Below are 16,361 nucleotides of genomic sequence, written 5' to 3'. Positions count from 1 at the left end.
TATTCTTTAAGGACACTTTGGCATGTGACTGCAGGAGCTAGGTGAACCAGTGAGACAAGCCCACCCAGCAACAGCTACAGTGGATATCAAAAGTCTACACACCCCTGTTAAAATGCCAGGTTTTGTGATGTAAAAAAATGAGACCAAGATAAACCATGTCAGGACTTTTTCCACCTTTAATGTGACCTATAACATGAACAATTCAATTGAGAAAAAATCTTTTAGGGGGAAGAATAAAAATAAATAAATAAATAAAATGATGTGGCTTCATAAGTGTACACACCCTATTATAACTGGGGATGTGGCTGTGTTCAGAATTAACCAATCACATTCAAACTCTTGACAAATAGTAGTCAGTGTACACCTGTCATAATGTAAAGTCACTTTGATTGATCCCAATAAAGATCAGCTGTTCTGGGAGGATGTTGCTGACATTTCCTCAGTTGCATCCTTCAGCAAAAGCCATGGTCCACAGAGAGCTTCCAAAACATCAGAGGGATCTCATTGTTGAAAGGTATCAGTCAGGAGAAGGGTAATGTTCCAAGGCATTAGATATACCATGGACCACAGTGAAGACCGTCATCATCAAGTGGAGAAAATATGACACAACAGTGACATTACCAAGAACTGGATATCCCTCCAAAACTGATGAAAAGACGAGAAGAAAACTGGTCAGGGAGGCTTCCAAGAGGAGCTGCAGGGTTTTCTGACTAGTACTGGCTGTGTATTACATGTGACAATATCTCTCCTATTATTCATATGATTCAGCTGTGGGTAGGGTGGCAAGACAGAAGCTGTTTCTTATGAAGAAAAACATCCAAGCCCGGCAAAATGTTTCAAAAACAGACATGAAGTCTCCCAAAAGCATGTGGCAAATGTTTTATGGTCTGATGAAACCAAGGTTGAACTTTTTGGCCATAATTCCTAAACGTATGTTTGTCATAAAAACAACATTGCACATCACATAAAGAACACCATTTACTAACAGAGAAGCATGGTGGGGGCAGCATCATGCTTTGGGTCTGTTTTTCTTCAGCTGGCCTTAGTCAAGGTGGAGGGAAGTATGAACAGTTACAAACACCTGTCAGTTTAACACAAATCCTCCAGGCCTCCTTTAGAAAGATGAAGATGAAGAGGAATTTCACCTTTCAATACAACAACAAACCAAGGCATAAATCCAAATCAACAAAAGCATGGCTTCACCAGAAGAAGATTAAAGTTTTGGAATGGCCCAGCCAGAGTCCAGACCTGAATCCAGTTGAATATCTGTGGGGTGGTCTGAAGAGGGCTGCATGTGCACAGGAGATGGTCTCACTGTCAGATGGATTTGGAGCTTTTTTGTAAAGTAGAATGGGTAAATATTACCACGTCAAGTTGTGCCATGCTAATAGACTCCTACCAAAAAAAAAACGGAGGGCTGCAATAAAATCAGAAGGTGCGTCAAACAATTATTAGTTAAAGGGTGTGTACACTTATGCAACCACATTATTTTATTTATTTTATTTTTTATTCTTCCCCCTAAAATAAACAAAAAAAAAAATTGAATTGTTCATGTTATAGGTCACATTAAAGGTTGAATAAATTCTGACATGATTTATCTTGGTCTCAATTTTTACATCACAAAACCTGGCATTTTAACAGGGGTGTGTAGACTTTTGATATCCACTGTAGTTCTGCAATTCATTCCAAGCAGAGGGTGCTGCAAAGTTAAAAGCCTTTTTACCCATCTCAGTTGTGACCTTTTAAAAGCACCGATTTAAATACTCAGAATTAAGGATAGCCCAGTTTAATTTTGCCACTCTGTTTTAAGGTTTCTGGTAATGTGCTGTTCATGACTCTGGACACTTAAATAAATGAAGCAATCTTCAGAAACTTTGTCAACACCTCTGGCTTCCTCTGTTGTAAGTTGTCAAAAATGTTTCCTAAAAAAGGCCTTTCAAATTAAACACAAAAGTAAGAAACAAAGATAATGTGACAGTTTATTTTAAATAAGGGCTTAATAATGATTTATGAGCAGTATTTTTACATGTTGTAATAGCTTGGAGTAAATGCATTGTGCATAATCCTGCAGAAGATATTTGTGCTTCAAACCCACAAATAATCTGTCACTGTGGCAGCTCTCAGCACATATAAGTTCCAATATTTAAACTGTTGATGAAAGTTATCTCTAATTGCTTATCTGGATGTAAGTCTACATTCATGACAATGCTCAAGCAGAAGCATTAAAGTTCATACAAGGTTTTTAACTTGAGATTGGCTTCTTAACTCCATGTGAGAGTCACTGATACTGTTGGTCTCTGTACATCCCCCGATCTGCTGATGTTGGTGATGTTGTTGACAGATGGGGTCAAAAAGTCTTACCCTGATAACTAGTATACCTAAGAAAACTCTAAAGATTTAGTCATAATGTTTTGTGTAACACTGACAAAGTTGAAAAGCCAAGGTTGGAATGAAAGAGTTTGAGAAGTTTGATGTCTGGCCAAAGCTCAGCCTGTTGTAATCAGACTGCTGAACCGTCCAACAACCATGACAGGCCAAGGTGCTCTCCTCATGTAACGTCTCATTGATAAGAGCAGCAAACACCTCATTTACAGGAACCTTAGGCTATAAGATCAGGTACTTTAAAAGCCATCCAAACACATTCAGACCCTGCCCGTGTGCCAGCAAATAAAACACCTTGATATCGCCCCAACTAAACTAGGATGATTCTGTCTTAATGTCCCATTTCAGGGACCAAGGAGCCCATAGTCTTTATGGCTCCACAGTATTGCAGGTAATAATGTTTGACACAGCAGGGCTTCTGCCTTTCAGATGATCAAAGTGACAAGTTCAGCCTGCAACCACAGCCACTTACAGGAGACATCAAGAAGCAGCAAGATTGGCAGCTTTTAGTGCTTTGGTCCATTTCATCAGCCGTTACTACCAGCAGAGGCGACGTGCTGTGGAGGACGAGTGGGAGGAGGGGAAGGCAGATTAACAGACAGCTGATACAGGTGTATAGGCGGTATCAAACAGCAGCTCTGTCAATACAGCAGGCTCTAAAATTCCCTCAGAAAGGGGCTGAGGGGCTGGGATCCTCAAAGTATACCCACAGATTTCACTATGACAGGATTAACTGGGAGCTCCGTATGATTTTCTCAGATTCTGTGACTCAACAATTCAGTGATCCACGTTCTATCGGCTTTAAAGGCCCCTATCCCAAGTTTCAAAAGCTTACCCTTCGGACAAGGGACATTCTTTCTCCCATGCGGTTCCGCTTCCCCTTTTCTGCGACATTCAGTTGTTCATCAACCCCCGCGTCCTCGCCAGCTCTCCCATCCTCCCTTCTCTGCACATCTGCTTGGTTTGAGTTTTCCTTTCTTTTCTCCAGCGCCTTGCTTGGCCCAAGGCCCTTATAGCCAAATTGGTTTACATTGGAGAGATAATGCTCTGCAAATGCGCTTAAACACGTACAGTAAAAAATGCAGACAGTGCGTGTCAGGATTATCACCCAAGTCAGGGGGAGAAAGGAGAGCGTCTCTGTTGCACAAAGCTGGGGAGCCGGAGTGAAGCCTGCAGATATAGTCCGTCTCATCCACTTCTCAGGAGAAAGAGAGGAGGATTTAGCATTTGCATGCTAGTCTGTAATTCCTAGCATTATATAACTTGTCGCCAACAATCAAACTCCTGTATTGTGAAAGTATTGTTTCACATGGGTGAGCAAAGTGTGAAGTTAAACTCTAAGGGGAAGGGGTTTTAGTGGGAGCATGGAGACAGCTGGTCCAAGATGCATGGCAGAGACCACCCTATAAGCCTGTGCAAGAGATATTCTGAAACCCAGCCTCAAACCCAACAGAAGGTGCATCTCAAAATCCCCTCAAAATATTCAGCTTAAAGCATAAATGACTCACCTGACTGCACTGAGTGGCATGCTGAAAGAGACTGATCCAGGGTGCTACAGCTATGGGAGGAGAGTACACACATATACATATGTATAGCCCCAATGATTATGCCTGCTTGACCATACAGATGATTAGAATGTCCTTTAAAGACATCTGTTATTGCATTCAATATTCCGTGTTTAGAAAAAGTGTAATATTAGATTTTTTAGATACTTTGAAGTATGAAGCCTGAAGGTTCATATACTCGTTTATATCTTATTCCTTTTTAGTTTTTTACATATAGATATGTGTAAATATCATCCCCTTAAATATGTTACTCTCACATGTGACATTTATTTTCACAACTGATAAAAAAGGGAAACTTTTTACATTTGATGATTTCATGTAGATCATTCACATGTCCTTTCTTTTATTGGGAAGGTACTGGGTTTACCTGTGCAAGGCCTTAAAAAGGAAAATATCTAGCTATTAAATGTAGTGCAGAGAATATCTTTGCTTTAACTTTTAATTTGTGGTGATATTTTTCCTATTTGGGCATTTTTGCCTTTATTTAGACAACTACTGAAGAGAAACAGCACGTGGGGAGTAGAGATTGTGTAATGAGATGCAGCAAACAGTCCTGACAGGGAGTTGAACCAGCAATCATTGTCCCGTTTCTTCACTGATACAAAGCGTTTATCATGCAAGCATTCCCCTTTTTGTCCTCCGAAAACAAGACATTTTAAGGGAGGAAAATATACATTTAAGAACAATAAATTCTTTAATAACAAGATCAGTGTTTAATATCCTGATAAGTAGTGTAACAATAATTAACGAACAAGGAAAAACTTCCCCATAGATATAAAGAAATAATAGAATACATTATGCACAACATTTTCTGACTTCCTGAGCCTAGCTATTGTTTGACATACAGATGTCAAACAACAGCATCTGTCAGACAGAGTTTCTGACTCATTCACCGTCAAGCCAAACTGGCTCCCCAATTTGAAGCAGCTGAGACACCCCTGTGGATAAAGCAGAAACCTCTCAGCTCTGTGGATTTTGTTCTTTACATGCATAAGTAGAAAGTAATGCTTTCTTTCACTCAAATGTATCACTCTGTGAATCTTTGCTGAGGATAATGTTAAAAAAAAAAAAAACAGACTTCCAGCAGCATGTTGTCAATCACTCCCTCTGACACTTACACCATGACACTGCTTTCAGACATTTGCAATGTAGAAGTCATCGGTCTCGTTACTGATGGTCTTATTTGTTTTTATAGGTCTTAAAGAGTCGGCAGTATTAATTTCAGTCTGTTTAAAAACTAGATAAAACTCCATACATGAGTTTAAAGATCAAAGTGTTTGTCCAAATCCCTGACATTCAGTTTGAAGTCATGTGTTGTGTATTCATTCTAAACAAATCCAATTAAAGGAGTGCTCTGATACATCTGATGCACCCTACAGTCAGTTGGTAAGACGTAGCTTCTGCATCATATTTACTGGTAAAAACACCTTTTTGACCTTTTTATTATTATTATTATTATTATTATTATTATTATTATTATTATTGAGAGGGCCCATAATTTATAGATACAGCCCTTTTTTTAAATTATTTAACACTGTTAGTCCATGAGACAAGAACAGGCTGAACATGCTTTAGCTGCACAAACAGTGCTTGTTAATAGTATTAATTGATTCTCTTTTTGTAGTCTCTTGATGAGATTTGCTAACGATGAAAGTACAGAAAATGTTAAAAGAATAGTTATTAAATGAAATAAATGTTTCCCACAAGCAAAGTTGTGTAACCAAATAAGGCTCCAAACATAAAGAAACACCAGCATATCTAAAAAGGAAAGTTTTACATACAGAACCGTATCCAGGCAATATTGGGAATAACCGTCCTCCGCCTGTACTCGTCTTTCCTTGGAGGACACTAAACTGCTGTCCCTGTCCACCAGCATCAGTGTAAAACCCCTCCACATGCTCTGCCATGGGGATTTGGGTGTAAAACTTCCAAGAGAGACCACAGCCAGCCCCCCCTTCCTCCCTTCCCAAAATCCCCCCCCCCCCCCCTTTTCCTCGTCCCCAAGACCTATACCCCTCCTTCCAATCAACGCCGTCCCCCTCAGACCCCCCAACACAAAGCCCTCAGTGCAAAACCCAGCACAGAAATCACAGCACACCATTCAATCATTGTTTTTTCCCCTCTCTCACCCCTTTATGGTCCACTAAAGGGTTTAGGGCCGGGCAGAGAAGGAGGGGGCTGTCACTGAGGAAACCTTAGCCCAATTGATGAAGTGACAGGAGCTGCCAAAATATGATCCTAATCCTGTTTCTAGCATTCTTTTAGCCCGCTGGCATCGCAATTCCTCCACACATTCTCTGAGCTGTCAACTAGGAAATCCCTCTAATAGCGCATTGCCCAGATACACATCAAAGAGCTCCTGGAAACCTTCAGCGGCTTAGCTGCCATTGACACACTCACCACACTCACACATACACATACACACAATTTTCCCATTAACTTACACCCATATGATCTTTGAGAACACACACAACACAGACACATTGACCACATGTTTAAACACTATGTCTGAAAAAATGCTTTCGGCTGTTTCTAAGAATTTGCCCCAAAATAGTTTTCACTGTACCCTGCCCTCTCCCAACCTCCCCTCTCACCTCCCTTTCTTCTATTGGACAGTGATATAATCTTTACAATCAATGAGCAAGAGAGTGGTAAAGAGCAGGAAAAAACAGGTGTCCTGAACTTTGCTGACTCCAGGAACCCTTTCAGTCCCATTTTATCTCATTCTATTCTTACTTAATCCATCGATATCCCAACCAAAGGTATCTTCTTATGGCAAAGCATTCTGTTTCGGTGCAGCCAAACTCAGCTGACAGGGTGGGGAAGAGGAGAGCAGAAAGAGCGAGTGAAGGGTAGGTGGGTGGGATGTGGATTGGAGACTCTTTAGAGCCTGACACTGTGCTTCAGTCATTTCATTTAGGATTAGTTATTCCACACAGGGTGAACAAGTGGCAGGTTCCCCCTTATGTGGCGTGTAAACCTCACCACCAATGATGGTAGACCTCCTGTGTCTAAATTATGAACGGTTCATCAAGGCTCTTTAGAGGAACATATTAAGTAAACTTTAAATTGCACTTAAAAAGATTTGGAGGTAATGTGCGTGGAAATCAAAAACTGTTTCTTAAGTTACAGTTTCCTGTCAGTCCGTCTCAGAGATGTTAGCAATCCACAGAGAAGCCAGATGGATTCGACACCCACTAATCTAATCCCTCTCCTTTTGCTAACTTCATTTTACTTAAGAAACTTGTTTTGGTGTGTTCATTCGTCTTTTCGTTTGCTGCTTTGTTTGTGAGAGCTTGTAATAACTCCTGGTTTACAATGGCTTGCCGGGTCCTATTCTGATTCACCTTTTAGCTAACAAGAGTCCAAAGATTCATGAATCCCTAAAACTTGTGGAAATACAAAACTTCTACTAAGACAATGGATTGTTTCAGTAACACTGGTGCCACTCTTTTCCCCATTCAAATCCACAACTTGTTTGGTATTTGTTCTTTCTGTAGTTTTTTGTAAAAAGCATCTTTTTCGACTCTCTTTTTAACTTCTTCAGTCATTTCTTTTCTAATTTGTGCTTTTCTTTTGGAGAAATGCTAAATTGAGACATCAGCACAAGCAAACATTCTCAACCGACAACACTGAGAACACGAGTCATTCTTATGTTTGATTTATTCCCTTTGCATTGAACAGATAAATTACTTACATCTTAAACAATTGAGAAATACATGTCTTTAATCTACAGTGACATAATACATACAGAACGGGCCTGTGCATCTCTCTGCTGAATATGCCGTCGGCTCAGAAAAGGTGACGACTTTTCGAGTTCAATCCGGCACCCGATTGAACAAAATCTGCCTGGAGTTCATTTTGAGTTACCGTGCCTCCTTTATTTCTCCCCGTATAGGTCCCTCACTTAAAGCCAAAATCCAAGAATAAATTGAAAGTTTCCTCTGAAATTCTTCACACAAAAGGAATATGAGTTACTCTGTTAGCCGGACAGTTGAAGGCAAACACTGACGGATATTTAAAACGCTCAATGGATTGTTGGATGCTGAGCTGAGTGCTGGTACTTCAAACAAGGCAGGGTAAAAAATACATTTGGCCAGGGATAAATTGAGTCATCTGAGCCTTTCTGATGTGGATCTTCATCTTGGTTTTGCAGCTGTAAGCCATGCTGCAGAGGGTGTGCATGCCTGCATAGGTCACATTTAAGAGTTTACTATATAATATTTCAATATCTGTGAATGAAACCGACTGCTCAGGTGTTCAAGATCTCCTGCCTGGTATTCACATAGGAGGCTGAAGTCAAAGTAAGAGGCTAGAATTATTACAGTTGGCTTACGCTGCTGTGTACAAATATCCTGTGATCACTGGCCAAACAGTCACAAAGGTTCAATCACAACTGCGGTCAAGTTGGAATTTTTTTCATAAAGTCTGTCATTTTTCTGCCTCAAGCTGAGATGTTCATGATTTGGTTGCTTGGCGTGGTGAGCTGCATGCGTTACAATGATGAGTCAAGGTGTGATGGAAACCCAGGGACCAAAACTGGAGGAATGTGTCTTAGAATACAACAATTTTGAATATGTGTGTGCTAAAAGTTTTTTTTGTGCTGCTTTGGTTTTAGAATTGGGTTCATGTGACACATTAGAAAACAGCAAATAACAGGTTTGTGTAAGCATAAATTTGCAGTTTGGGTTATTTTGGTCTCTGTAGTTATCTTCATGGTCAAAACCAGAAAATCAAACTTTTTTCTGGGTTAATTCTTAAGAACTTTTGGAGTGTTTTGGTCAGATACACATAATTGGAGACAGAGTGAGTGGTCAGGAAGAAGGTGGATGTACCAAGAGGTGCCTCAGGTTGAAAGGACCCATAATTCACAGGTACAGCCCTGACTGGAGAGTGAACATGAACACTGGGCAGTCTGAGCTTCAGTTAGGGAGTGTGTCAAGTCCCAGTGACGCTGCGTGCTGCTTGGCCCTCAGACGGAGGTTCTCAATGCTGGTGGTCTTGCTGTTAGGCTTCCAGGGAGGTGCCTGGTGGCGTCTGCAGCAGCGGGCTGTTCCACACCTGCTGGCCTGCGAAAGGGTCTGATAGTAGGACTGGCAGGGCAACGAGCTCAGTGGGGACTGCATGTTGACGTTCATGCCCAGGTAGGGCAGAGAGGGCTGCGTGCTCATGTCAAAGGACGGGTAGTGCACCATGTTGTTGGTGGCGGCCATGTGCTGCCGAAACTGCTCCTGCAGGCGGAAGAGGCTGAGAGGAGACGAGGCATAGGAGTTGCCTTGCGGCATCCAGTGGTTGCGCTGCTTGAGGAGGGCAAGGTGGGGGAGCTCATAGGAGAGTCTGAGAGAGACAGGAAGAAGCAGAGTATGTTAGTACACTTCACTTAATTCAGTTCACGAGTTTATTTTGTTTTGGAAATACGTGTGCTTCAGTTTATGATTTATGTACATTTCAATCAAATATCTGTCTTTAGTTTCCCCAGCTAGTGAATATAAAGGAAAGGAGCAACAGTGATATGTGTACCTGATGTGGGGCTCAGACGTTTGCACGAAGGGGAGCCGCTCCCTGGCTGCACTCCCCCCTCCCCCTGCGTCTCCTCCCTGATCCTTCCCCTTGTCTCCCCTCTCATTTCATCCTCTTCTCTGTCAGCACTTTCTTCTGCTACTGACTCGCTGTCCGATGGCTCTGGGGAAGTGACGTTCACTTCCACACTCATCTCTCCCAGGCTGCGGCTGAGCAGTTGCCAGCCTCTCCGTCTCTGAGTGACAGGAGGAAGAGGAGGAGGGAGGGGGAGGAGTGCGAGATTCTGCAACCGCTGTGGTGCTGTTGGTGTTGGCGGAGTTGAGGTCAGTTTTTGAGTCATCTGTGGAGCCCTCTGCGGGTCCAGACGCCTCCTTCTGTTTCTGGAGCTGCTCCTTCTGCAGCTACGCTGCTTCTTACGAAACTTTGCTCGACGGTTTTTGACCCACACCTGGATGATGGAGGAATAGACAGATCAATATCCTGGTTGAGGACTAACAATAACTTAACAGTCACAACTTCAGGATTTATAAGCATAGCTTTGTCTCCACATTTTTCTGCACCTTGTAACATCACTTTTAATGCAGAACTAGTGCCTTTAGGTTCAACTTATCAACTTTATATAAACAATCCTCTTGAAACACATCAAATAAATGAATGGTCAGGAGGTTTACCTGGACGCGTGCCTCAGGCAGGTTGGTGCACATGGCCAGACGCTCACGCATCACCACATCAGGGTAGTGGGTTTTCTGGAACGTTTTCTCCAAGGCCTCCAGCTGCTGGCGGTGAATGCTGTCCGACTGCGCCGCTGCTTTCGGTGCTGGGAGCCATATCGGGCCTCTAGATAATGTCTTGAAATGTACAACCGTTGAGAGAAAAGAAAACATGCCCAGTTTAATTGAAGGACAGTGATCCATACAGTATTTAAATACTAAGTTGATGCTTTAGGGAAGGGGAGTTTTGGATGATTATGAATTACAGTTTCACATCAGACCACAAGATAAGCAACTAGTTCTTACCAGCCAGTCTTTCTGCCAAAGTGAGGGCATGCACTGAGGGCCTGTAGTCCGGCGCGTGCTGGGCCTGTTGCGCCGCCTGCTGGTGGAGGTTGTACATGGCGCTCAGTGAGTTCATGGCGTGGAGCGAGTAGCCGTTCACCCCGTAGTGCTGCATGACTGGAGAGCTGTCTGCACAGAGGAAAACAGGGTGAGTGTCAAGGCCTAAATTACCAGCAGATCTATACTGACTTAAAAATATTTATTGTCATTGTATTGATATGAAAAAGCGAGAACTTGAACAATGTCCATTAGTATTTGTTGCAGGCTGACGGCAACAGGTTTACTAGACTGTCGGCATTTATAGTTCCAGTGGAGAATACATCTTTTTCTTTTTTCTTTTTTAATTAAATGAAAACAAACCACACAAGTAAGACGTTTTAAACAAATTGATATTTGGTCTCGCCTTTTGTAAATTGAAGAATCCAATAAGGCCTAAAGTTTCTACAAAACAAAACAAATCATAAAATTATTGCTGTCAGAAATAAAGGTGTTTGGGAATGCAATTAAAAAGACAGGCAAACAATTTTATAAAAGATGATCGTGAAAAGAAATTTGGTAAACAATTATAGAATTATAATTTGTCTGCAATGGTATTTCTATGATCTATTAAGGACATTATTCAGAATAAATGAAATAACCTATATAGGCCTACTTTTTTTTTTAAATAAACACATTTATATAGAAATAGGCTATGCGTGTCTTCTCTGTTCATTATGGCATTTTTTTGTGGCCTAACGTTAACATTAAATAGTTACAGACCTCTTTCCTATAGTTTTCTTCAATTAAGGGGCGATATGCAAACGAGAATTAATGTTACTCTTATGGCACCCATTATTTGTTGTTGTTGTTGTTGTTGTTGTTGTTGTATTAATTGTGGAAACTGATCCATTTTAATTCTGAGGTAAAAAGAAAAAAAAAGAAGAAAGAAAGAATTGCATTATTTTTTTGAACCTCCTCTAAATAAAAAGGCACTGAAATGACTTCTGATTTTTGGAGTCTAATTTTACCATCTCGCTAACCGACACTGAACTAACAGGGTCCGTAGCCTACAGGATTCTTTGAACTAATTCTGAAATAAAAAATGTAATTTCAATGTCCATTAAATCAGGGTGGACTGACAGCAGCTGAGAAAACATTTTTATTCTGCTCCCCGAGAGTTTGACTCACGCGTGGACCGTTTATTTCAATCTGTGGCGGGTCCCTGCAGGTCACTTTCTGACGCCTGGGGGTCCGCCGTGATGTGTGACAGGTCTTCGGTGAAATAATCACGCGGGATCCCCAATAGACTCCTGTCTAATGTGGGTGCAAATAGGGTTCCAACTATACAAGGCTATTAATTTGTCATCAGGCCTGACACTTAGAAGATGTGTGTGTTATTCAGTGGGTTCAAAACGTGTGACTAATGCAATAATTTATATTTCTATAGTGACTTGCATTATTTCACTAAATCAGCCTCTGGCTGGATTTGTGTAATCTGTTCGATTTTTTTAAATCTGCAGCTTAAAAATTGAACATAACGCTGTTTTGTCAGGACAATGTCCCCCAGCCTTGGGCTCTGCTTTAAGCCTAATTATGTTAATGACCGTGAATGTATGTGTTACACAGCGTTTACTAAAGACTGCTTCAGGCCACAGCTCTGTATGCAGACACACACACTTTAAGAATATATGGGGATGAGTGTCATTTAGGTTAGGCAATTACTAATTGGAATGTTTAACAAAAAAGGAGCTTCTTTGTAACATCAACAGGGCTGCACGGCGTCCGCCTCCCAAAGAGACGAGCTGTGTGTGACGAGTTTACAGCTGTGTGACACTGTTTGGGAAAACCATAGACTGTATAAAACCTATTGCTAAAACTCTGAAAACGGAAGCTGTGCGCCTTTAATCGATAAAGTCGATCAAATGACTATCGCTTTTTTTGACCTGATTGAGTTTAGTTGAGGATTGGTACTCGACGGATTTCGCTTAGAACCGATGTTATGGAGTAGCTGGATGACAACAAACTCCATAACAATAGCGAACACAATTATTAAAGTTTAAAAGGAGCAGCAAATTCCCTGAGAGATTAAAAAAGAAAAGCTTTTGTGGCTTCTTTTTAAGGCTCAGAAATGTGATCACTGTAAATAGTCCAAACAGACAAAGTTCTTACCTCTCTTCTCTCTGCGGGATCTGAATCGAAAAGTCCCCAAAAACGGCCGAATATTTTCCTTTTAAATCTTCTTCTCTAAAGTCCCCAGATGATTGTTCATTTTTTTTTCATTTCATAATATAAACTTCATTTATGTTTAAAATCCTGAGAATATCCAGGCGCTCACTGCTCCGTCTCTCCGCTCTCTCTCTCTCTCTCTCTTTTTCGTGTGGCTGTGGATGTGGATGTGGGAGGATGCTGAGCTGCCATCTCTCGGCCTTTAAAGCGCTCCGGGTGGGGTCACCGGGCCGCTCACACGCTCCCTCTCTGTGCCAATCACATCGCTTTCCTCCTCCACCCTCCTCCACCCTCCTCCTCCACATTACTCTGCACCTCAGACTAGATTCTTCTGCGTCTTAGGTGCCGACGTGACTGTCTTTATTTCTGCTTTGGAGGGAAAATGATAGCGTTATCTCTGCATCCTATAGTCTGCATAATATTTTGGTTTGGTCAAAAATGACTGTTTTAGTTCTCACTGTCTTGTTTAGATTTCATAAGATGAAAGTGATTTTATCTTTTAACAAGACGCAGACCCTTTCTACCCGAAAGCTTTTATTACTGCTTATTAAATATCAGCATAACAGAATTTAGTTTATGATATTCAAAGTCTTACCTTTATAACTATTTCTGTTATTTTCGATGAAAATGTTTTATTCAAAATAAGCAAGAGCCAAAATGAAAAAGCCCTTCTGATTTTTTTGTATATTTGTTTTATCTAAGAATATTTCATGCAAAATTTTATACTTTCCTTCATTGTAGTTTAAGTTTTGTGACACATATTAGAACTATTATTAAAAGCTAATAAATAATTAAATAATGTAAAGGATCACAGGTAAATAATTGCATTTTTTTATTCATAGAAACAGAAAAATCCAACATCATAAAACTAAAAAAAGAAAAAAAAAATCAGCAGAACATCCATTTCTAAAAGAACCCTGAGCTTTTTATATGCTAAGGAAAGTCCAGTTCATAAAATGCTCAAATTCTTCTAAAATGGTTGAAAAGAGTTTAATTAAATGATATGCAAATGGTAAGTGATGGCCTGTACCACTCCTTTGCAGTGCCTTGTGCACAGTGACTTTCAGGTTAATACCCCGATTTAATTTTATTTTCTCCCTGCCTTGGTGTGACTACATGTTTTGGTGGGTATGCAGCTGAGATGGAGAGATGCAGGCTGGGCTCCACTCCTGCCTCCAGCAGCTCCCGGCCCCAAGGGATTTAGGTTAGGATTGGGTAGACAAGACGCCATTTCACCCTCCAAAAAAATGTCTTAAAATGACTGCTGGTAAGAGGATTAAAACAATAATGCCCCTCTCTTCTTCAAGGTTTTTAGAAAAGATTTCTTCTCCCGAAGAAAAACCGTTTAGGCTGGAATTAAGGGCAGCGAAAAGTAGCCTTTTAATGTAAAGCTTGCATATTTTGTTGAATTTTCTCAGAGAGAGCGAGAGAGAGCAAAGCAAGGTGGGGTAAGGGGGTTAAAATCCTAAACTCAATTTGATCTTTGGCCACATTCATCTGCTGAACTTAAGAGTCCTGGCAACAGTCAATGCACAATGTGGAAATGTGTGTTTTATTTTTGCACGTTCACCTGAAGTTCACTTTTTCAGACTGCAAGTATTACCCTTACTTTTATCCTATTGTGCTGCTTATACAAAAAACAAAAACATGAAAAGAAACAAAATGAATATGAGTTGAGAGGACAGCTCAAGCAACAAGTGGTTATCAGATCATAACCAATGTTTAATGGGAGTGATCACAAATGAAAACAGAGATTAAAATTCAATAAAGTGTTGAATGTTTGTTTTCTCATTCAGACCGTATCTTTCTTCTTTTTGTTTTTGACAGTTACGCTGCAGAGATTTGGCCACAGAGGAGGAAAAAAAAAAGAAAAGAAATGGGATTAACTTGTGAACGGATGGAAATAAGAACTTAAACTGGAGGTAAATCTGGCCAGTGTCTCTTTGTGGGAACCGTTTCTAAAGCAATTAAAGCGAGAAGGAATTCCTCTCAGCTGCTCTTCCTCAAATCAGCTTTTTTACGGAACTTAATGCGGGCTGATGTCCAGCACGGCTGAGGGCTTTAATACAAGTGTCAGAGGGCCTGCTATTAGAGTTATATTAGGCCAGTGGAGCAACAACCTGTCCAGACCATGCAGCAGACTCACTGACTCAGTTCAGACATTTTCACATACAACTCAATGAAGTCCTTAACTCATACTTATTATGATGACTTATATGGTAAGACAAATAGTGAGGCATACGATTACCATATTATACAGGTATTTCTAAGTGTTTACTTGGAACAGGGAGGCATCATTTGTCATCTCACCCTGCAGAATTATGTTCCCATGAACTCAAGACTGACTTCATAACCGTAAATGTTATTTTTGGAGGGTTATAAAGACTGTTTTAAAACTCATCATTCAGGAGTTTAACTTTGTTTTGCTTATTCTGACATACAAAATACATGAGGAAGGCATAAAGAAGTACAAAGCAGAGCTGACGCCAGAATTGTATCCAGAATAAGAGGTTGATTGTAGCCTATGATTTCACATCATCTTCAGGTTTTTTATTAGGTTTTGCCTTCTGACAGTTTATTTCTTATTAAAATGTGGTGCACATTTTTCTTGTTAGGTTGTTTTGTCTCTTGTTTATCAGACAACACAGGCAAATATCTATCAAAATTGCGAAAACATATCAGATATGCAGAGAGAACAAAAAGAATCAAAACAATGCAGCAGAAACATTTGATTAATTTGTTGCTGCTTTAGTTGCTGCCGATGAACAGAGTCAGTGCTGTTGTTTAAACTTTTCAGCTCTCATTTTGCAGAACACTTCCGGTGGTTTTGAGGCCCAATCATCATCCAGCATGCAGGCCGTAGTTTACTCCTCTGTTTATTCACTATCTTCTCTTCTTCATCACCTTCAAGGATCTCAGCACTGCTCGCTCCCGGCTAACTTTCTAAACCCCAAATTCATCTGAGATTTCTGCGGATTTCATCGCTGCACTCATTGTTCTCTGCACTCAGGCTGCATTCAGGCTTTATCATGTTAAAGCCTCCTCTCAGATCTGAGTTATCGTCTTTGCTCTCAATCATCCTCTCGCCTGCTTTCTGAATATCAAAACTTTATCCCTGCATCAGGACTTTGGCTGCCTGAATCAAAGCTCAGCCGATGGAAGCTGCAGCGATTTATAAATCATGTTCAGTTTTTAATCAGGTTTATAGCGCATGAACGTTTGTAATTTTACCCCTCAAATGGCTCCCTATATTTGCAAGTGGCGTTTTACATCAACTCGAGGAGAAGTTGATGCCTTCAGCCTTCAGAGCCCATTAACTTTTATCATTAGGTTTTCTTTAACTTCATGAATATATTAGGTTTCAATCCAGCTGCTCCGGACTGCACACGCTCTTAGTCAAGGTTAGCTTGTGCTCATTTGGGTGAAATTAATCATTTTGATGTATGGTTTAGAATTGACTGCTTTCTTGGGACTTGTGTGACTGGAGTAACAAAGCAACTTGCCATTAGCAATCCTCAAGCTGTGTATAAGCGGTGCATTCGCGTCTAAGACTTTCCCGGTTTGTGTTAGATAACCTGATTTATATGGACAGATCTCTGGCTTCAGATGCCTACACTTCCTGTACTTTACATCA

At 40.7% G+C, this 16,361-nt stretch overlaps 1 protein-coding gene across 1 annotated transcript; it reads right to left on the bottom strand.

Moving 5' to 3' along the window:
• Positions 1-7,592: 7,592 nt before the first annotated feature.
• LOC117832242 (diencephalon/mesencephalon homeobox protein 1-A-like) lies at positions 7,593-12,877 on the bottom strand. Its single transcript, XM_034711291.1, is given in 12 exon segments — positions 7,593-8,969; positions 8,971-9,016; positions 9,019-9,231; positions 9,234-9,284; positions 9,468-9,669; positions 9,671-9,870; positions 9,873-9,915; positions 10,139-10,248; positions 10,251-10,310; positions 10,313-10,406; positions 10,452-10,651; positions 12,671-12,877. Coding segments are annotated over 11 exon segments (1,305 nt in total). The 5' UTR covers positions 10,638-10,651; positions 12,671-12,877; the 3' UTR covers positions 7,593-8,869.
• Positions 12,878-16,361: the final 3,484 nt, after the last annotated feature.

The sequence above is a fragment of the Notolabrus celidotus genome, chromosome 2 (genome assembly GCF_009762535.1).
Source record: "Notolabrus celidotus isolate fNotCel1 chromosome 2, fNotCel1.pri, whole genome shotgun sequence".
Classification (NCBI taxonomy): Eukaryota; Metazoa; Chordata; class Actinopteri; order Labriformes; family Labridae; genus Notolabrus; species Notolabrus celidotus.
Note: the sequence above shows the minus strand (reverse complement) of the source record. Positions and strands in the feature narration are given on the sequence as shown.